The sequence below is a fragment of the Zalophus californianus genome, chromosome 9 (assembly GCF_009762305.2).
Source record: "Zalophus californianus isolate mZalCal1 chromosome 9, mZalCal1.pri.v2, whole genome shotgun sequence".
In the NCBI taxonomy this organism is placed as follows: domain Eukaryota; kingdom Metazoa; phylum Chordata; class Mammalia; order Carnivora; family Otariidae; genus Zalophus; species Zalophus californianus.
Window position 1 is genome coordinate 128,146,757 of NC_045603.1, and position 22,728 is coordinate 128,169,484.

The 22,728-nt window shown below is 41.7% G+C and overlaps 1 protein-coding gene across 5 annotated transcripts in view; it reads right to left on the reverse strand.

Moving 5' to 3' along the window:
• MCM10 (minichromosome maintenance 10 replication initiation factor) overlaps positions 1 to 22,728 on the reverse strand; it is a 47,987-nt gene that overhangs the window by 17,748 nt on the left and 7,511 nt on the right. For 3 of the 5 annotated variants that reach the window (XM_027594448.2, XM_027594449.2, XM_027594445.2), the window contains exons 6-18: positions 21,643 to 21,817; positions 19,615 to 19,780; positions 17,874 to 18,041; positions 16,153 to 16,269; positions 14,560 to 14,759; positions 12,992 to 13,092; positions 12,001 to 12,111; positions 11,798 to 11,915; positions 9,914 to 10,142; positions 8,221 to 8,362; positions 7,466 to 7,584; positions 5,449 to 5,562; positions 3,015 to 3,160 (exon numbers count right to left, since the gene is read on the reverse strand). In XM_027594448.2, the coding sequence (XP_027450249.1) occupies positions 3,015 to 3,160; positions 5,449 to 5,562; positions 7,466 to 7,584; positions 8,221 to 8,362; positions 9,914 to 10,142; positions 11,798 to 11,915; positions 12,001 to 12,111; positions 12,992 to 13,092; positions 14,560 to 14,759; positions 16,153 to 16,269; positions 17,874 to 18,041; positions 19,615 to 19,780; positions 21,643 to 21,817 (1,906 nt within the window). The remainder of the gene's footprint in view (positions 1 to 3,014; positions 3,161 to 5,448; positions 5,563 to 7,465; positions 7,585 to 8,220; positions 8,363 to 9,913; positions 10,143 to 11,797; positions 11,916 to 12,000; positions 12,112 to 12,991; positions 13,093 to 14,559; positions 14,760 to 16,152; positions 16,270 to 17,873; positions 18,042 to 19,614; positions 19,781 to 21,642; positions 21,818 to 22,728) is intronic. The other 2 variants (XM_027594450.1, XM_027594451.1) reach the window with 1 other exon arrangement.

The following is a 22,728-nucleotide window of genomic DNA, read 5'->3' on the forward strand; positions in this document are numbered from 1 at the left end:
GAATAAACCAGCATCACTTTGATGCCAAAACCAGAGAAGGATACCACAAAAAAGAAAAAGGTAGTCAATATCTCTGGAGAATATAGATGCAAAAATTCTCAACAAAACATTAGTGAATCAAATTCAAGAACACATTAAAAGGATTATACACCATGACCAAGTGGGATTTACCCATGGGATGTGAGGATGGTTCAACATACACAAATCAATAAATTTAAGACATTACATCAAATAAAAATCACATAATCATCTCAATAGATACAGAAAAATCACTTCACAAAATACAACACCTTTTCCTGATAAAAACCCTTAATAGATTGGGTATAGAAGGAACATACCTCAACATAATAAAAGTCACATATGACAAATTCACAGCTAACATTATACTCAAAAGAGATAAAATGAAAGCATTTCCTCTAAAATTAGGAGCAAGACAAGGATGCCCACTCTCACCACTCCTATTCAGTATAGTACTGGAAGTCTTAGCTGCAGCAATTAGGCAAGACAAAGAAATAAAAAGCATCCAAATTGGAAAGGAAAAAGTAAAATTGTTGCTATTTGCTGATGACATATCTTATACATATGCATTAACCATTGCAGTGATCAACAATTTCAGTAGAGCAGCCGGATATAAAATCAACAAACAGAGGGCGCCTGGGGGGCTCAGTTGGTTAAGCGACTGCCTTCGGCTCAGGTCATAATCCTGGAGTCCCGGGATTGAGTCCCACATCGGGCTCCCTGCTCGGCAGGGAGTCTGCTTCTCCCTCTGACCCTCTTCCCTCTCATGCTCTGTATCTCTCATTCTCTAATAAATAAATAAATAAAATCTTAAAAAAAAAAAGAATGCTTTAAAAAAAAAAATCAACAAACAGAAATCAGTTACATTCCTTTACACTCAGGATGCACTCAATAACAATAAAGTACTTAGTAATAAATTTAACCAAGGAAGTGAATGGAAATCTACGAGACTTTCCTGAAAGAAACTGAAGACACAAATGAATGGAAAGACACCCCAGTTCATGGATCTGAAAAAATTAATATTGTTATAATGGCCAAACTACCCAAAGCAATCTGCAGAGATTCAATGCAATCTCCATTAAAATACCAAAGGCATTCTTCAAAAAAGAAAAAAGAAAGAAAGAAAGAAAGAAAAGAAAAGAAAAGAAAAGAAAAAAAGAAAAAACAACCCTAAAATTTGTGTGGACCCAAAGAAGACCGTGAATAGCCAGAGCAATGCTGAGAAAAAAGAATAAAGCTGGAGGCATCATGCTTCCAGGTTTCAAACTATACTACAAAGCCATAGTAATAAAAGCAGGATGATCTGGCACAAAAATAGATACAGCGACCAGTAAAACAGAATAGAAGGCCTAGACTCAAATCCCAGTATATATGGTCAAGAATACCCAATGGGGAAAGGACAGTCTCTTCAACAAACAGTGCTGGGAAAACTGGAGAAACACACGCAGAAAAAGGAAAGTGGACCATTATCTCACATCCCTCACAAAAATTAACTTGAAATGGATGAAACACTTAAAACTAAGACCTGAAACGATAAAACCCCTAGAAGGAAATGTAGGGAAAAAGTTGATCGATACTGGTCTTGGCACTGACTTTTTGAACACGACGCCAAAAGCTCAGGCAACAAAAGCAAAAATCAACAAATGGGACCACTTCAACTCAAAAGCTTCTGCACATCAAAATTAACAAGTAACAAAATGAAAACCTACAGAACAGGAGAAAAATGTTTGCCAGCCATCTATCAGACAAGGGGTTAATATCCAAAATATACAAAGAAGTCAGTCAACTTAAAAACAACCCAGGGATAGGCTAAATGGTAAGATCGTACAATGAAGAAAAGATATCTACTCACAATCATAGTAAACTGGAAATAAAAAGGAACTTTTCTTAAGTTGGTAAAGGTTACACTTGGAGGAGAAATTTGTGAAGGATACATTCACTTTAAGATAAAGACCAAGAAATGGAAGCCCACTATCATCACTATTATTTAACATAGTATTGGAGGTCTGGCCAATCCTATCAGGAAAGACAAAGAAATAGAGGGTGTAAGGATGGGAACAAAACAGGTAAAATTTTCTTTATTTGCAGATGATCAACTACATAGAGAAATCAACAAGTTATTGGCATAAGAGCCTAATAAGCTTGCCAGAGGCAAGATCACCATATAAAAAAATTAATAACATTTCTCTACACCAACAATAAGCATCTAGTATATTTTTTAAAATATACTAGAAAGTTGCCGTTCACAGTATCAACAAAAACAATGACACATCTAAGAATTAAGAATACTCAACACTTCAGTGGAGATAATTTTAAAAATTAATAAAAGCCATAGAGGATGGAATGAATAAATGGGAAGATACTCCATGATCTTAAAAAGGGATGATTTCATATATAGAAGACATTAGTCCCCACAAAATTGGTTTATTCATTTAATGTGATCCTAATTCTACTTCTGAGTGGGATGGTCTTTAAACTAGTGCTCTGAGAACATCTAGAAAACCTGAACGAAATAAATATCCTAAAGGGAGTATCAACCACTGTAGGAGAATCCCAATCTCCATCAACAGTTCTGTGGGTGGTCCTCCTCCAGGATAAGCCCCAGACTCTCAGCTTCCCGCCTGGCCTAGAGTCGGCCAATGCTCCCAGGGCAAAAATGCCACATAAGTTAGCTCATTGCTCTAAGGTATACCCTGGTTCTGGTTCCCTAGTTCTTGTCCCAGCAACTCCAGGACCTTCAGAGAAATGACTTCTGTCTTTCATTCAACAAACATTTGTGAGGACCCGCTATGGGCTGGGCACTATACTAAGTACTGGGGGTAAAGCAGTGAAGAGGGCAGGGTCCCTTCCCTCTGTGAGCTTTTAGGGATGGCCCGAAGCTGTAAGAGGCACGGAAATAAGGCCTGATCCTCAAAATGGACTGTCCAATGTTCCAGTAGAACGGCATCACATGGGAACCGGAAAGAGGGTTTAAGAACGTCAGGTAATTCTCCTACCTGCAGTGCTTTTTGGGGAGCCTATCCAGGGAGATGCTTCTGTTTCCACAGGGACACTTGAAAAACCTCTTTAGGCCATCATGCCACTGGTAGTCATGCTGCTCACTGATGCAGTTCTCCAAAGGCTTGAAGTGGGTGTAGGCACACTGCATAAAACCAAAAGGAGAGCACACATCTCTCAAGAGCTTTGAAAGAGAAACTGGCTAGCTGCTGAGATGGCAATCTGTTCCATGAGAACTTTTGTTTCCTCACCACCACCCAGGTAGCTGAGAGCAGAGCAACCACCTTATCTATCAGCTGCGCTGATTTCTTGAGTCCCACGGACTGATGCCACTTTTTCTTGTGTTTGCCACAATTTTTGGTCAGGCATGAAGTACACAACAACCTTCTGTAACATCAAGACAAAAACACTGGAAACCTCCCGATAGCTTCATCAGGTCTGTCCTAAATTTACTGCCATTGCTTGGTGATAGGACACTGACACTGGGGCCTATTCAGTAGCCCTTTTATTTCCTCTTAAAAAGCCTCAGAAAAGGATGTAAGCTTATTACTACTCTTATTTCATAAGCAGCAAAATCAAGCAAAGATATTAATAATTCACTTGTAATTTTGATCCTCACAAGGACTGAATAGAATAGGAAACAATTAGCAGCATCCAGACTAAGAAAGAGAACCTCCCCAGCACTCCTGAAGCCCTCCCCGTGCCCCCTTCCAGGCACTGCTCCCCTGCACCGCCAGGGTAATCACCACCCTGCTTTCTGGCAGCAGAGATTTATTTGCCTGGTTTTGAATTTTGCATAAATGTAATTGTATGATACATTTTTAAAAGGGGGGGGAGGGGAGGGGAAAGGAGGGGAGAAAGAAAGAAAGAAAGAAAGAAAGAAAGAAAGAAAGAAAGAAAGAAAGAAAGAAAAGGAAGAAAGAATAAAAGAAAGAAAAGGAAGAAAGAAAGAGAGAGAGAGAAAGAAAGAGAAAGAAGGAAATGATGGGTGAACACTGAAATAGCGGCTGGGACAAAGCACCGTGGTTTCCGGTAATCAGAGTCTAGCCAGAGAAGTGACTTTTGGTTTTGGCAGCCTCAGAAATACAGAGCAGAATGGTACGCCAGCTGTGGTAGGCAGAACAGCCACCCCCTGCCCAAGACACACACACCTACTCCCTAGAACCCATGAGCACATTAGGTTACATGGCAAAGGGGGACCAGGGTTGTTAGTTGATCTTAAAATTAGGAAATGATCCTAGATTATCAGGTAGGCCCAATGGAATCATAAGGGTCCTTAAAAGTGGAAGTGGGACTCCACAGGGAGGCGGCCGGAGGATGTGAGAAGAGGACCCCGCCTGCCATGGCTGGCTCTGAAGACGGAGGAAAGGGCTGCAAGCCAAAGAATATGGGTGGGCTCGAGAAGCCGGGAAAGGCAAGGAAACGGATTCTTCCCTAGAGCCTCCAGAAGGAACGCAGTCCTGCCAGACCTGGATTTTAGCCCCGTGAGACCGACGGGAGACTTCCGGCCTACAGAAGTGCAAGATAATAAAGTTCTGTCCTTAGACTGTCAAGGTGGTGGTTTTCTGAACAGCAATGGGAAACTAACACACCAGCTATGTCCTTAGGTTTGCTGTTCTGTTGGGAGTAAAAGCTGTCGTCTGAGGTAAAACCTTTACTTATTCTGAACTTTCTCAAGGAAGCCCGGCCTTCTGGTGACAGCTAATTTAGGGCCGCCCCCTAAACGTAAAGGAGTGTTAAGGTTTGAAAAGGAATAAAGACAGAAAATTGTACTTGGTAAGCTAAGGCTCTTCCTCCTCTTATACGTGCTTATGAGGGGGATTAGCGAGGGAGGATAAAATGAGTGGTAATGGAAGGATACAGTTCTGCAAGAACTATTTTTTGGTCCTATTTTATCAATGTTGATGGACAGGGGGTTTATCATTTTCTAATAGACTTAGTGTAAAATTCTGCAAATATAGAAAATAATGTAATTTACACTTTGCCTTGCGATTCAATTTAGCAGGTCAAGCCCTGAGTAGAAAGGGACAACAGTAGTTGGTCCTAACATGTGACGCCAAAGGAAATCATTCAACCTATGTCCCAGGACTGTGAACCGTGGCCTGAGGGTGTGCTAGAAACTTGAGAAGGACTGGTAAGAATAACTTGGGTCCACTGGACAAGGCTTGCCTGCAGAACCAGGAGCTGTGGTCAAATGAGAGGAGAATCTCACCTCCAACGCTCTGCCACCAGAGCTCGGAGGCCAAGTGGGCAGGCAGCCAGGTCCTTGGCTGTTGTGAGCAGCTTGCTTTCCAGCCTAATTAAATGACCTGGGCAGGACTCCAATCACAAGACATGGCCCCATATCCCATATATCTCCATGTCCCACTGAGTCACAGGAGGTCACGACAGCTCCAAACTGGGCCTAGGGTTAGAAGCATCTCCTATACTCACCGTCTTGCATGTCACTACTCGACATTTCACTTCTCTGATGCTTCTCATCTTTTCTTCCATTTGTTCCTTTTTCACCAGTGGCTCAAAATAACGTTCCTGCAGCTCAGCCTCAGCCTGGAATGACAAGGCATACAAGAGACCTTGCACCAAATCCAACATGTATTAAGGCACCAATTTAATAATAATAAAAACAACTGAAGAGACAAGTTGTTATGAGGACACCTGATAAGAGCTCAAGGAACTGTAAACCAAAAGATGATCAGAAGTAGACATAAGCTCTTATTTTTCCAAAAACTAGTATGAAAGCATCTGGTGATGTAAATTTTAAAACACCAAATACAAACTGAAAATGCTAACATTATTAACAGCGTCATCGCATCAAGTTTGTGCACCAGAAGGGAATTATGTCTCCTGTGCCAATACAGACTCAAGCTATGGAAGGCATTCAGGGCCACCCTGCTTACAACAGCCCAGTCTATCTGTCAGACCAAGCACTTGGCAGGAGCAATCCCTGGTTGTCTGGGACAACAGACAGTAGGTGTGAGGGCAGAGAGAGAGCAGAAGGTGGTCACAGCTCGGGAGTTACTGCAGCTGCACAAGGCCCGGGGCCTCTGGTGGCCACAGACGCCAGGAGCTCGGCTCTACAGCCTCTCAGGGTTGGCCCCGGCTTCTCTCTCGGCCAAGTTTCAATCTGGTAGAATGGTGGGATATACAACTGTCTCATTAGTCAGTAGTTTACCAGAGAGCAGAGCACTCAGAGCACTGCCCCATGGAGACATTGTGAAAACCGGTGGGAGCACTTTTTTTGGTCATCCCAGTGATTGCTACTCACAGGGACCGGGTAGGCTGCACCCACAATGCATGGAACAGTCCCTCCGTATGAAAGGATTCTTCTGACTGTTCTAGAAGGCACCCATGTGGATGAAAAACCCAATTATAACCCTCAAACCTAACTGCTTTATATACAACCCTACAGTATTTGTGTATAGTTCAAATATACATTGACTATATCAAGAGTATAACCAGGCAACTCCTGTATATATAGAGGGACAACTGTAGTTTGGTGTCTTCAATGGTTCCCTGGATTATTCACTGTTTAAAGATTTTTTAATTTTTATTTGACAGCGAGAGAGGGAACACAAGCAGGGGGAGTGGGAGAGGGAGAAGCAGGCTTCCCGCAGAGCGGGGAGCCCGATGCGGGGCTCGATCCCAGGACCCTGGGATCGTGACCTGAGCCGAAGGCAGACGCTTAACGACTGAGCCACCCAGGCGCCCCAGGATTATTCACTGTTTAAAAAAAAAAAATCATACTGTCAAAGAAACAAACCCATGGTACTTAAGTCACCAATCAAACACACCTAAGGAGAATTCATTTCTACTTGCCTCATTTATGTTACTAATCCAACCCTCTGACAACTTCATTATTTCTTCTGGGATAGTTGTACCTACATATTTACATAATCAAATATATATTTTTAATAAACATTTTCTTTTCTTCTTTACATTACACGGAGAATATTACATCAAGAATATTGATATTCTTGAAATTTGTAGTTAGGTAATTTATGTTATCCAGGAATTTTATTTCAGGATAATAAGGGAGTAATCCAAAATACACGGCATTGGGAGCAACTACCCCCCAATGGGTTGGTGACTACTGATTTACAGTATTTGAAATACCAATATAAAAATTGAATGGAAAAAAAAAATCCCTTCCCATATAGCAGGACAGAAAAGCAAGCTATAGCGATGAACCGCGTAAACATCAATTCAAAGCCATAACTACGAGGAACATTATTATAACACTGAGGTCCATTAAAATAATGATAAATGATATTCTTCAATTCCAGGACAGAGGCAAAGCTAAATTCTATCAGAAATATTCCTGTTCTTCAAAGTTAACTCAGACACATAAGTACATCTTGGTTGAGGCCGAAGAAATAGATTCTTAGTCCCACGACAAAGTGCCTCACGTCTGGAGGGCATCTCTAACATTTCTGACCTTTTGAGCCCTTACCTCTTTTAGTATTCCTGTGTGCTTCGATTTTGCTTTTAGAATTTTCTGAAATTCCTCAGATTCCAGGTAGGCAAGTTGTTCTCTCCTTCTTTTCCTGGCAGGCTCCAAGTCATCTTCAGCTAGAGCAGAAAGGAAACACAGCAGCTGTCACAGAGGAATTTCAGGAAGCCAGGGAGCCTCAAGGCCTCAGCTTCCCCCAGGTTTTTCTGTCTCTGCCCACCAGGCCCTTCAAATTTCATTTACCCCACTAGGTACCAACGGAGGAAAACACCTCAGGAGTGAGCGGAGAAGTAGGGCCTACAATACGTGGGATGGCAGATTTGACCGCTGGATGAGAATCTCTTCTACCTTAAGACAGAAGCGGACTATGATGATAGGTAACATCAACAAAAATCCTTTTTATAAATTGATGGTAAAAAGTCACTGCCAACTTCAGAGTTTTCAAAGTAAAAATGGTAATTTGCAAACAAAGAAATTCTACTTCTTTCAAAGTAAATCTTTATACTAATATATCTATATAAAGATCCATGAGTAATCTTTGTCTGAAGTTTTTAGATTGTGCCTAATTTCATTTCAATTTAATGTGCTTATAGAAAACAGTTCCAGTTGTAGAGATTCTATTTAGGTATTGTACAAAGAGGCCAGTTTAAGTAAAACAATGACTTCTGGCATCAGGGATGGTGGTTATAGTTTAGAACATCTCCTCACAGATGGCGGACTTCCCACTGCTAACTCCACTGCTAACTCCACAGTACCTTGAGGAGAAAAGGTGTTGTTCTCTACGCGTTCCTTCACTTCCAGGACATCCTGGGGGTCCTTTTGCTTCTTTTTAATGCTGTTTGGGTCTGTTTTTGTAAGAATCTGGCCTTTTGCCCTTAATTTGGTTATAGCAGCTAACTAGAAAAAGAGGAGATGTCAAAGATGAGACAGTTATCTGTAGCCCTATGTCCCTTTTCTAGTTTTTAACCAGTGAATTCTGTTCTCAAATATAAATCAGCAAAACATATCTTCTCTCTGCTTAGCATTATTAACCCAGTTGTTAAAATTTTAAAGCATGGAGGCAGGTCTATAAGCTAATAAAGTTTCAGCTTATTTAAATACCAAGTTCAACATCAGTTACACTGTGGGCTTTAGGACCCACAGAGAAACCACATAAACATTGTGGAAGTTTGTTTTACAATCAGACAGAATGAGGATAGGATTCTAGCTCTGCCACTTACTAGTTTGTAACCTTACACAAATTACTTAATTTTTCAGCTTCAGGTTCTACATTTATAAAATGGAGATGATACTGTTTACTAGGTTGTGCGGATGCAAAGAGAGAATGCGTGCAAAGCACAAACCTATATGGAGTAAACAACGTGTGTATATATCACGGGTACATGTGCAATTGTTTTGTTTTACAGTTTATTTTTTCAGTAATCTCTACACCTGACGTGGTGCTCGAACACATGACCCCGAGATCACATGTGCAACTGTTATCACTATCATTACAGCAGGTGCAGCTTTGTCTTATGACTAGCCTTTGCCCTTCATGTGGTGATAGCGGCTAATGAGAACAAAGAGAAGACAGGCTCTCGTCCGGGCTCAGGGTGACTCAGGAAGGGGTGGGGTGGGGTTCTGAGCACTCCCAACTCCTACGTCAATCAGAGCAACTTAGCTCCTGTGTAAGATTTCTTTTAAAGAAAGATTTTTTTTTTTTTTTAAGATTTTATTTATTTATTTGACAGAGAGAGAGAGCCAGTGAGAGAGGGAACACAAGCAGGGGGAGGGGGAGGGGGAGGGGGAGAGGCAGAAGCAGGCTTCCTGTGGAGCAGGGAGCCTGATGCAGGGCTCGATCCCAGGACCCCGGGACCATGACCTGAGCCAAAGGCAGACACCCAGTGACTGAGCCACCCAGGCGCCCCAAAAGAAGGATTCTTTAAACCACCATTTTATAGTCTCGCCTTAACAATTCCCAGAGGGCACCTGGGTGGCTCAGATGGTTAAGCATCTGCCTTCAGCTCAGGTCATGATCCCAGGGTCCTGGGATCGAGTCCCGCATCAGGCTCCCTGCTCAGTGCAGAGCCTGCTTCTCCCTCTCCCTCTGCCATTCCCTCTGCTTGTGCTCTTCTGTCTATCTCTCTGTCAAATAAATAAATAAAATCTTAAAAAATAAAAATAAAAAAAGAAAACAACAATTCCCAGAATTTGTTTCCCTCAGGCCGACCAGCGTTTAGGCCATCTCCCTCAGCCTCACAAGGAACAGTGTTGAGAATGGGTAACGTTCTTGGATTAAATCAATGGCATTATGTTGATACCATTATCATTTGAAATTCCTTTGACTCTAATTATCATGATCAATAAATAGTTATTACGGTCTTTCCTGATCATAGACATATAAAGTTTGCAACTCCAGGTATGTCCTACAGAATGCAAATTCAAATGTTGAAAATAGACACCACTTACCTTTTTGGCTTCTGCTAAAGCACTCAGTTTTGGTCTTGGTGGTGGTGACTCATCAAAAAAGAGAACATCATCTCCTTCTGAGATGCCTCGCCCAAGCTTGGGTATCTGTGTGGCTGGCGTTCCTTCTAGGCTGGGCAACGCAGCCCCCATTTGCAGAGACTGAGAAGGGGCCCGTTGAGAAGAGGGTGGCACAACTGGGCTCTCAACCCCATTTGAGCTTTGGAGAAATCTTTAAAGAAATATGCAGTCACAAAATACGCAGACTGGGACACTGCAGGCAAGACCACCAGCTGGTAAGTAGTGGTTAGTAAAGTAGTAGCCCCTTCTTGGTCAAGAATTCAGATTAGCACACACTGAGAACATGCTGGCTTTGCTAACTCCGGGTAACTGATCATTCATTGATAAGCTCTCACCATTTTACCAATTCAGAACATGATTACTATTTTTGCCAACTGGGTTTCTAGCGGTGCCTCTCTACGGAACACAGCCCCGAAGGTGAGATGTGCGCTGTATTCTTAGCTCTCTGGTTAGCTAGGACCTTCAGGAACTCACGGAATTTCTCTGTATTTTAGTTTACTGGGGAGAGATAACACACACGATACGTCTGAAAGTCCTTCACAGAAAGACACTATAATTCACATGGAGATTTATTTTGTAAATAGTCTTAAGGGCTATTGAAAAACAACAGTCGCCACGAACTATTTAGCCCAGAACTTTCATCTTATAGATGAAGAAATTGAGACCCCAAGCCCTACTGCTTGTAAGTGACAGGCTGAGGATTAGTACCAGGTAACCCCAGGCCAGGATTCTTTTCACTACCACATGCCCACTTCTGCAACCTGCCTGTGAGACCTGCCCAACAAAAGAGATGTTTTATTTGGTCAGCAAAATTATGAAAAACTTCCAACTGTAATACCTTTCAATGGGCAGGTGCCCTCTATTTCACACAAGGCCACAACTCCATCTATCTATTTACATTTTCTGTAGCCACGTGAAGAACGCCTCCAGAGATATTCCATCAGCACCTCAAACTCACCTGCCTGAGGCCAAATCTATGCTCTGGATTTTTCCAAAGAATTTCCTGGTGGCTTAAAGTTGACTCTTCTGTTTATTGAGCCATCTACCTTTCAGTGGCCCAGATTTGGGACGGCGTAACTGTTTTAACAAGGGCAGAACAGGTATGAGTCCAAACCTGGGCCCCATCACCAACCAGCTCTCTGGCGCTCAGTTACATGACTCATATAACAAGGATAACAGCACCTCACAGATAATGGTAAGGCCCAAACGAGACACTGTATGTATGCAGTGCATAGCATGCTCCGTACATGTTAAGCATCTGTAAACTGTTACTCTTATCACTATTCCAATAACTCGAGTTATGAATCTTTGATTCATCTACCTTCTGCACCATTTTCCACTTGTTTCTGCCTCTACAATGACTCCACTTTCACTGCCTCATTTCTACCATTTACCTGAAAAACTGCAAAATCTACTCACTGGCCTAGCCAGTAATTGAAAAGCAAATTGTGGTGTAGAAATAAGAAATGAGAGGTAACAGGTCAACACGCACTTTCCCCTTTCACAAACCCCTCTTAAAGTGTCCCTTCTTTCTCTTCTTCCTTGGAGTGCTAATTACTGTAACCTGTCCCACCTAGTCTCAGATTCACTACCATGCGTCAGAAATACAGAACTCGAAAGGCTATCTTCTTAGGTTATGTTAAAATCACTTTTGAACTTTCAAAGTTAAAAAGTTAGCCAACCATCCAAATACTAAAGCCACATTTTGGAAATCCATTAAGACATTCTGATTCCTTAAATCCATTAAGACAGGAGGACCCCTGAGATGAGCTATCTAAATAGGGTATTTTAAACCGTTATTCTTACCGTTTCTGTATTTCTTCTGACCTCTTCCTCCTCATCTCCAGCACATGCTGCTTCTGCTGCCTCAAGAGGGCTGATGCTGAGACAGACTGGAAAGTAGGTTTCGGGCTCCCCATCACCCCTGAAACACAAACCACAGACTGAGGGGCTCCAAGGGGCCGTGGGAACACAGACATGGGGCTAGAGCAGGGGCAGGCTGACTCTACCTGATAACCTGGCTTTGGCTAAATGTTGTTTTAAGTTTCTGGCTCCAAACGTAGGTAAGTCCATCAGTTCCCTAAATTCCTCAGAGCAAGACAAGCTCTTCTGGGGTATTCCTGGAATATACAAACATCAGCTTTAGAGGACTCAAAGTTCTGGCAGTTTGAGATTATGTGACGTCACTTTTAAAACTCTGCATTCACAACTTAGTCATTTGTAAATGAAGTAGGTGGAATGCCAAGAGAAAAAAAGAATCCTTAGCCTCTAGTAGATTAGTAGGACTGCAAAGGCACGACAAAGATCTTGTTTCACGTGATGATTAGAACACCAGTGTCTGTAGGGTCATTTCCCACACTATGTCTGGAATGTTCGCTATGGGTAGGGTCTGTGCTAGGCCCTCACCACTGGTATGAACAAAGCCCCAGGTGAGAAAGGCAGAGGTGCCATTCTTTGACTTAGACCTTTTTTTTTTTTTTTTTTTTTTTTTTAAGATTTTATGTATTTATTTGAGAGAGAATGAGATAGAGAAAGAGAGCATGAAATGGTGAGAGGGAGAAGCAGACTCCCTGCTCAGCAGGGAGCCCAATGCAGGACTTGATCCCGGGACTCCAGGATCATGACCTGAGTCGAAGGCAGTCGCTTAACCAACTGAGCCACCCAGGCGCCCCTGACTTAGACCTGTTTTAACGAGAAGGTAACTCATGGGTTTGACCAGGAACTTGATACTACCGATTCTAATGCTGGACATTAAGAATTAGACTAGATACATCAAGAAAATTTACAAAGTATTGACGCAAAGACTCAGCCATGATTAATACGCTGTTTTTCCTTAAGATGCTGCCAAGCAGGCTGATGTGCTTAGGCCACATCACTCACTAACTATAGTGAAGAGTGGATAGTTACAACTTAGGGCATGAACAACTGTGACCATTTTCAATCCAAAAGACTACATATTTAAGCTGCAGAAAGAAATATGGTATCAAGAAACAAAATTACCAAGTTTTTGTTGGGTTTCCTGAATGATCAAGTCTGTCCCCTTAACAACCAGATTAGTCAGAGTGGTTTGAATCTTCTTTTTAGGAGCAACAGCGGCTGCACTGAAATGACAAGAGTCACCCCCCAAAGGGAAAGTCACTAAAATTCAATGCTCTGATGAGGAAAGGCACAGAAGTATTCATTTATTACAATCTGTCAAAGTTTCTCAAAGCACTGTATAAGGAAACTCTCTTAATACCACGATCCTACAGCATAGCTGATGAATGCATTATGTCAGGCAACCTGCAAATTTGGTGGAAGCCATTCTGGAAAAGCAATATGGCAAAAGAAATAAAAAATATGCCCCACTTTGATCAAGTAGTCTAGGAATTTATCTTAAAGAAATTAAGGACTAGGCAAAAACTTAGGGTATTAACGGGCTAAAATATTGTTTGCAATGTTAAAAGTTAGAAACACCATTAATGTTTATCCATAGGGAATGGTTTTATCACAGAACCATGTAAAAAAAGACTACGTGGCCACTAAAAATAATGCCATAAGTCCATATTCGATAAGGAAAGTACTAATTATTTTATGGGGCGGGGGGAGTTGCAAAGTATAGATCTAGTATGATCTCATTTTATCTTACTGGAAATTTATACATGAGAAAAAAACAACTAAAAGCATATACAGCTGTGTGTGTGTGTGTGTGTGTGTGTGTGTGTGTGTGTGTGTGTGTGTGTGTGTGTGTGTGTGTGTGTGTTTTCAATAGATAGGAAGGAACTAACGATTATCTTGGTAGTGGGATCACACCTAGTTTTTACAGTCTCCTTTTGACTGAACTGTATATATACAGATACGTTTTTATAAGGCAGGAGTATTGCTTTTTGCAGTCTGGAAAAATATAGGCATTATTCTAAATCTTAAAAATGTGTTCAATATGACAAGTTAGGCAGGAGGTGAAAGTCCTCTTGCCCAATTTGTTAGCCTGGGAAAGAAATGTGTTGTTCTTGGACCAGTGGTAGCTCCTTTATAACAGGTCCCGACCCAGCCACGTCCTCAGATGTGCTTTCTTCCCTCCAGTGACAAGGGCATCGATCACCTACTTCAGGGCTCTACAGAGGGCCTGAGATCCTCAGCAGCATCCCACTCCTATTTAAGGCTTCGCTGCTATTAATTCACTGAGTCGAATGTGGGTTCCAAGAGGTCTGCCACCTCACTGTAATAGTCATGAAGAAAATGACTTAAAGGGTGCCAACACTGGGATTAACATACTTTTAACGGCCATACAATCAGTCCTGACAAAGTTGCACTATTTACAATAGAAGGAAGCCAAAGAAGAAGTGCGGGCTCTGTGTTAAAGACCATCACGACACAAGTTAACTTAATGTTCCTCCCTCCTGTGCTTTCCTCTCTACCTGGGAATAAAGGAGGTCCTTGTCAACCTTGTCCCAGGCTGTGAGTTTATGAAAGATAAAACCTGTACAAGTCTGTTAGGGCCACTACGGAAAAGTACAACCATTGGGTTTATTCTCATAAGGCGGGAAGCAAGATCCCTGTCCCAAAAGAAGCCCCGGAGAATGTCTTACATTGAGGCTGCATAGGATGCAGAAGAAACCCCTCCGTAGTAAAAACCATCCTGACACAGCCGTTCTCTTAGGCTGGTGCCTTTGCGGGCAAACCTCTTTGGAATTCGTCCTCCAGAGAAGGTGGACTGCAGGTCGGATCGCCTGGCGCTGAGCTTCTTGTACTGGGCCTGGATGTGGTACTGACAGTACTCACAGTCGTTCTGCAAAAGTAAGAGCAGTTGCATCAGGACTAGGGCGACAATGTCAATAAACACTGTTCCTTTCTCCCCGCTTCAGGGGTGCTATTGCGTATAGAGCCCCCTTGTTGAGCTCCAAGGCCATTCCTCAAGCACAGCTATGCAGTGACTACCCTGAAATTCCCTTAGATGCAGCAACAGTGGGGTTTTAATGACAGCACTGCTATGTGGAGATCTGTCAGGCACTTCCTGCGGAGACCTCTTTTCCCAGCTATTTCCCTCCTGCTATTTCCTGATCACTAGCTCATCTGTTAGGCAGGAATGAGGGAACTGAAAGGAGAGGAAACCAAAACTTGCCATTTAATCTGTTCAAAGAGCTCTAAGTAGCACCACTTCACACCCACTAGGATGGCTGTCATCGGCAAGAGACAAAAACAAGTGCTGGCCTGAGATGTGGAAAATGGAACCCTCCCTCCTCTCTGCTGGTGAGAATGTAAAAGCCACTTTGGAAGCCAGGCTGGTTGCTCCTCAGAAGCTGAAACACAGGGTTACCGTGCAACCCAGAAATTCCAGGTTATATACCCAAGGAAAGTGGAAACATCCATCCATCCATATAATAACCTGTACAAGAATGCTTGTAGCAGCAGTACTCATAACATGCCCACTGACTAATGAATGAACAAAACGGGTCTAGCCATACGATGGAATATTCTTCAGCCACAAAAAGGAATGAAGTACTGATGCACACAACAACGTCAATGGATCTCGAAAACATCATGCTAAGTGAAAGCCAGACACGATTTCCATTATATGAAATGTCCAGAGGAGGCAAATCCATACAGGCAAAAAGCAGAGTAGTCCTTACCAAGGGCTGAGGGGAGAGGGTGATGGAGGGGGACTGCTAGTGAGTATGGGGTTTTTTTTGGGGGTGGGGGGAGTCTGAAATTAGTCATTGATGGTTGCACACCTCAGTATTAAAACTCCTGAACTGTACACTTTAAAAGGGTGAAGTGTATGGTATGTGAATTATAGCTCAAGTTATCATGATTATTATTTTAAAAAGCTCTAAGAAAATACATGTTGGAGTTCAGAGACTAAAATAAAAGTTTTCAGTGCATTTCATCATAGTGTTTGATCTCTGGCATTGCTCAGAATTGAGGGCAACTAAAATTCCCTCTTCCTTATACCTCCTAGTCAGTTGGCAATAAAAGATCACCTTCCTGAGAGGTTAAATCATTCCCTTGTCCTCAGTTTTTCAAACTGGCAGTTACTAACCACACACTGGATTTTCTTACTTTGGTGCTTCCTGTTAGGTAGGAAACTGTTCCAAATTGATTGTTACCGCTAGGCTATCTATAATCTATTCCCATTAGATCCCATCCTCAGCAGAAATTATCCCAACAGAACGGAAACCAACCAAATTAATAGTCTGTGTACACGGCTGTCCATTCTTCTTCTTTGCTTTACAGGTTCCCAGGTCAAGAGCTTCACCCATGATTAAAATCTTCTGAGGATGATCAATAGACAAACATACCTGCAGAGAAGACACAGTGTGGGACTTAAAAGCTGACAAAGGTGTGGCCTTTCAGCAGCAAGAATGAGTAAGAGGCTGGTTGGTGGGAGTTAGCAAGGCTTTAGCAGTCTATAGGAATTAGAAGCCAGGACCCTACAAAACAGCTTTAGGAATGGGAGGCACAGAAGACATGTTCAATTCTCTCCTGCATCTCTGCTGTAGAATCTGAGTTTTATTCGGGCTGGCCAACGCTCAGCCTCAGGTGACGAATACTGTTCATTTTTCCAGCATCCCTTAAAGCTAGCAATGGTCATGGGACTGTGTTCTGGCCAAGGAAACTGACACAGGAGTTCCCAACAAAAGCAGACAGGGTGGGGCTGGCTCACTCCTGCCTTGAATGGTGATGTGAGGGCAAGAGCTTCAAAGCCATCCAGTGAGGAAGAGGAGAAGGCTGAGAGGCTCACAGACACTGGCCCTGACATCACAACACTGCCTATGTTGGGATTATTTATTATGGAAGAAAAACAAACCCCAATGTTTACCATTAAAACAAACTGTAGTGTGGGGCACCTCGGTGGTGCAGTTGGTTAAGCACCCGACTCTTGGTTTCAGCTCAGGTTGTGATCTCAGGGTCATGAGCTTGAGCCCCACATCCATCTCCAGTTAAGATTCTCTCTCTCCATCTCCCTCTGCCCCTCCTGTTAGTGCCCCCCCTAAAATAAATAAATAAATCTTAAAACAAAACAAAACAAAAAACAACCTGTAGAGGTTTTTCTGTTACTTGTAGCCAAACACATTTGAACCAACAGATGGAAGATCTGTTGCCATTCTCTGGTGAAAGAAGAAAAGAAATAACTTTGCCTCTCACAGATCTCAGTCTGCAACAGCAGGGAAAACTCTACTGCTGCTTGAGAAGATGAAATCACTCTTAAGTTGCAGCTATCGCTGTACAACTAACTAACGGAGCAAAATCCCGTCAACTAGAAAATCCTGCCTGCTTGATGCCGCCAACGGAGACTGATGAAAGAGATTTAAGGAGACCTAAGCAGAATAGTTCAAAACACTTTAGGAAACTTGGAACTAATGTGGAAAGATTTAATGAAAGAAGTTGTAATGAAAGAAGTTGTTATGAAACATTTAAGAGTAGGTGGAAATTCAGAATATTGGTGGGTGAGAAACAAACAAAAAATCAGATTAGTGAAGATTAAAAACATGATTCAGTATCTGGAGGTAGACCAGTTTTTGCTAGAACTTGGCTAAGCTGTAAAGACAAGAGTGGAGGGGGGCGCCTGGGTGGCTCAGTCGGTTAAGCGACTGCCTTCGGCTCAGGTCATGATCCTGGAGTCCCAGGATCGAGTCCCACATCGGGCTCCCTGCTTGGCAGGGAGTCTGCTTCTCCCTCTGACCCTCTTCGCTCTCGTGCTCTCTCTCTCTCTTCTCTCTCTCAAATAAATAAATAAAATCTTAAAAAAAAAAAAAAGAATGGAGGGAAAGGAGGAAAAGAGGGAGAAGGAAAGAAAGAAAGAAAGACAGAAGGAAAGAAAGAAGGAAAGAAAGGAAGACGGAAAGACGGAAAAGAAGGAAAGAAAGAAACAAACCAACCAGCCACGGAAACAGATTCTTACCTCCTCTGAACCATCCTTGGGCTTCATGGGGTTAGCATTGAGCAGCCCTATGACAGTACCCTGTTCAGTCTTCCAGAGTTCTTTGTGAACTTCTCCAAACAAGAACAATGACACATACCGTGTCAGGTCACGGAGATCATTCAGTCGCCAGATACTAAATGTTTTTCCCTGGAACAAATATTTATTCTTATTTTTAATAAATTTTGCACAATGCGCTATACTATCTCCATTTATGGTTCAAGTGCTCTACTGCGGAAACATATATAAAAACCACCTTGACTATATAATCTTGAGAATGTGGTTTGTTCATTATAAATTAATTCTCTCTCTAGGCTTTAGTATTTATTACCTTTCTCATTTTAGAAATGAAGGTGAAGTAAGGCAAACCAGTAGCAAAAACGTTAGTGAAGTCTCTAATTCTCAGGTCGAAAGAGTCAATGGGATGGCATGGCCTTTCTAACTACACACACACACAGAATATTAAAAGGACCAGTGGAAGTTGTGGCACTACCATTTAATAATTTAGTGGATATAAATTTAGTGGATCTATTGTTTATCACTAAGTAATTATATTATTAATATTAATAAAAAGGTGTCACCTTTGTGCTATTCAATCTTTGCCTAGCTTAGAAGAAAAACAAAAGCATCATTTAAAGACAACAGGTTATGTTTAACTGTAAAATTTCAGAAGTATTATATAATCTGAAGAAATGCAACTCAAAATGCTAACCATTTATATAAAAACTTCCACTTTCACACTTTTTGTTTTTAAACAAAATAATTTGAATATTGAATCAAGCTATTTCACACAGGCATACCAGGACAGGTGTGGTTTTAGGTTATGGTGAATTATTGACTGGATTCAAGTGTTATAATTATGCTTCCATGCACTTGTTCAAAGCCTTTCTTGGAAGGGTTCAGATAAAATTTCACACCTATTATTTCAATGTCATTATAGCCCCTTGTGACACAATTAAGAACTTAATCAAATGAACCAGACATGTTCATGTTCACCTTGACGGTCAGAGGGCCAGATCAGGACCCACAGAACAATCTCAGGTTGACCAAGATCTCATATAGAGAAAGAAATCAGGATTGAGCATGATTAAGCATAGTATTTGCTGGGAGAGAATTCTGATATAACCAAAAGCCAATTTCTTCCCTTTACAAAGAAGGAAATGGACATCCTTAAAGATTAAAGGTCAACCTAAGCTCACATAGCTAAGGAGAATGAGGCTCAGGACCCAGGTTTTCTGACTTGCCAGGCCACCAAATCATCTTCCTGTCACCTTGGTCAAGTGCGATTTTAAAACCTGTTAAATCTTTTTTAAGATCCACTGTGCTGGACAGGTCTGCAATTTCAGAACTTCTGAGATTGACGACCTCTTCCTTCTAGGCACGCTCTCCTGAGGGACTGGGAACTCGGCCTCTCCCCCACAGTCGGGATGACAGTGTCACAGGGGCCACCACATGTACCCCCAAAACAATGACAAGTGAAATGCAGCAGGCATAATACAGTGAAAAGCCCAAGGACTCTGTACAACCAGGTCTTCTGTAAGTAGAGCGTTCTTTACAAATTTAAACTTCAGAGAGCAATCCAACGATGGCGAGGCAATCTACGAATTTACTAGCAGCTCTCTCAAAATAAAATACTGATGGGCTTAAGGTAGAGAAATCAAGGACACGAGCACCCACAGTCAGCTTGTGATGGAGCAGCTAAGAAATCAGTAAGATGGCTTACACTATTACAACTCTGTGGAGTGATTTTCTTCAATATAACCCCAAAAGTCACCCAGTCTACTTCTTCTAGCTTCTCACTTGCCATCTTTTCCTTGAGCTGAGACAGTCTGATCAGTTTTCGGCCGACCATTTTCTTGTTCATCTCTGTGGAGGACACTCGAGGCCGCCTGAGTCAAGAAACCAGCAATGATTAGATTAATATTCTAATCTCTTATTATCCTAATAAGAGATTACCTGGCACCATAGCAGGTTGGTTAGAAGAGATGTTTTGGGCACAACTCTTCTCTGAAGTACCTGTTCTCAGGGAGGTTTGGTTATGTAGTATGGACAAGGCAAAGATTTTTATGGCAGATAAATAAAAAATAAAAATAAGAATTTTTAAAGCTAGTTTATGATTCCTTGGATAGAGAACTGGAGCTTATACAGAAAACAAGAACGATCGCACACTCTTTAAGTTCTTATAAATTATAAAGTATGTTACAATTGTCTTTTAAAAGTAATCTCTTCTGACTTTAATACAAAATCATGAATTGATACTAAGAATAAGAGTTAAATTTCATCAGTTCTGTAAGAATTTCACACGGTCTCTAATTTCTAATTGGATTTTTTAAACCCAACATTTTCATATAACAATAGAGACTTGGAATCTAGCTTCAGTTAATATATTCTTACTCCTCATGACTGGCCAAACACTTGTGGATTTGTAAAAGTTGTTTTTCTCTAGGAGAATATTAATACCTATTCTGTACTTGATCGTATTATATATTCAAGGACAAAAGAAAACAAACAAACCCATGCCTTTTGACTATTTCAAAAGTCTTTAGGAATAGAAAGTCATAGAGCTAACTCTGAAGCAATTAAGAATAATCAGGAGAAAAACACTGATGCAGGTGGAGAAATCCTTCTCGTGGCCTGATTTCTGTGAGTGAATCGGTTACTCTTACGTTACTGCCCTTTGGAGTATTTTCAGGGCCTGAGGTGCAGGTATAACAATTACAAAGAGACTCAAACAATTGTGCAGTCTCCTAAATCTGTAGGCTGCTCAGCAGCTCTGGCTGAGTTTTGACTTTGTCTACCTCCAGTCAATCCACGTGTGCAGTGCACTACCATTAGCACCATCTTTCTCTGTGGGGAATTTCAACTGAGAACTCATTGGGGCAGGCAGGATCATCTTGGTAGGGGGGTGTTTACTTTGGGGAAAAAAAACCCTGCGGTGCCCTCAGTGGGAACCACAGCTTTTACCGCATCCCACCCCACAGGCTGCCTCAGATGTAATTGGGTACTTTCTTCCGATTTTGCAGAGTACAGAGTCTTTACAATACACTTTTAACAGCTACATTCTCCTCCTGCTCAATATATAATCTAAGACCTTAGCAGTTTTAGTTTAGATTGACAAGGGTTAGATGTTCTAGAGGGACTGTACTTAGCTACTCAGAGGGACTGTACAAAAAGCAATGTGGTCTCAGAGTAAGGATCCCTGCTCTGCCTGGGGCTTTGACAGAATAAGAGAGATACAATGGAGTAGGGGTATGGAGCACAGAAGATTTAAAAGGCTTTTAAATGAACTGATCCTGGGATGTATGCCTATTTTAACCAAGTACCTTAATTTCCCCACAGTTGTAACTGAAGCAAAGGACGTAAATTTGCCTTAAAAGTTCTGAGGAGGAAAAAGAGCACCGGTACTTTTCTTAACATTAGTTATAAGAAGATACTACTATCCTGGTTAAACTGCATATACCCTCATGGATTTAAAAATAGTCTCTATCACTGTTTCTGATTAAATATACTATTATTTATTTGTCCATTTCCTTTTTTTAAATTATGTTTTCGTAAACAAGAAAAAGTCTTCTTTAAACATTTCACATGCAAACTGTTCTGAATGCTATGGCTCGTCTTAATGCCAAATTCAAGAGCTGGTGGTGTTAAGTGGATTTGCTGTACAAACACATTATTTCTAGAAGGCTCAATCCTTGGGAAGGAGGACAGGTGGGCCATGAGAACAGAGTGAGAGACCTTTACACTTACTGACCTGAGCCTCAGACCCGAGAAGGCTTCCACAGAAACCACTGTCTGAGCCGGTTCTGCAGAACTCCTGAGGGTCCCTGAGCTCTGATCTCTGGTCAACCCACTAGGTTTGTTTCCAGGAGTAGTTTGGAGTGGTTGGAGAGGTGTACTTGTCATCCTCAAAGATGAGCTTCTGGGCTCTAGAAAATTAACATAGAAGTTAAGTGAAAGGAAAAATCACACTGATCCTTACAAAATTTGTTTTTATAGAATTGTTTCTTTTTAAATCAACATATGCAATAACCAAATCTTGAGAACGAAGGAAGCCCACAAGACCATTTCTGTACTACCCTCCAAACCTTTTCAGTGTAGTCCGAAAGAACTTCCTGTGACAATGGAAAGGTTATACACTGATGCTGTCTGATATGGTGGCCACCAAGCACTTAAAATGGATTAGTGTTTCCAAAGAAATGAATGTCTAATTTTATTTAATCTAATTTAAACTTAAAAAGCCACATGTAGCCGGTGGCAGCTGTATTACAGTGCTGTTCTCAAACACAGTTCCCATGTGCAATGACATTTACTGAGTATGCCCCATACAGAGCGCTGTGGTAGACTCCACAAGGGAGTTAAGAGCCCTCCTTCAGGGATCAATGATTAGTGATTTGTGTGCAGATCAACTTCTACCTGAAGAAAACCCAAAGTTAACTTCCTTTTCTTTGTTTGTTTCTGGTTTCATCTCATCCCATTCTGCTCCGTTTCATTTTATTGGTGGTGGTGGTGGTAGGGAACTAGGGGGGACCAGGGTATTCTACTGTCTTGCTTGCATTAAATATCCTCAGTGTGGTTAGTTTTCTTACTTCCGAAGTGTTTGATAATGTTCCTGAAGGTCAGAAAACTTGGATATTTTCCTTAATATATATCACTTTCTCTGAAATAACACTGTGTTGTTTACCCTCAAAGAAACTTTGGGTCACTAGTGGCTCCCAAGCTAGGGGTCAGGACGAACCTAGAACTTTAGAATCTCTAGAAAGCCTGCCCATGCCTCACCCTTCAAAACTAAACTTTGGACACTACCTGATGAAATACCTTAGTAATGTCAAAGGTCCTA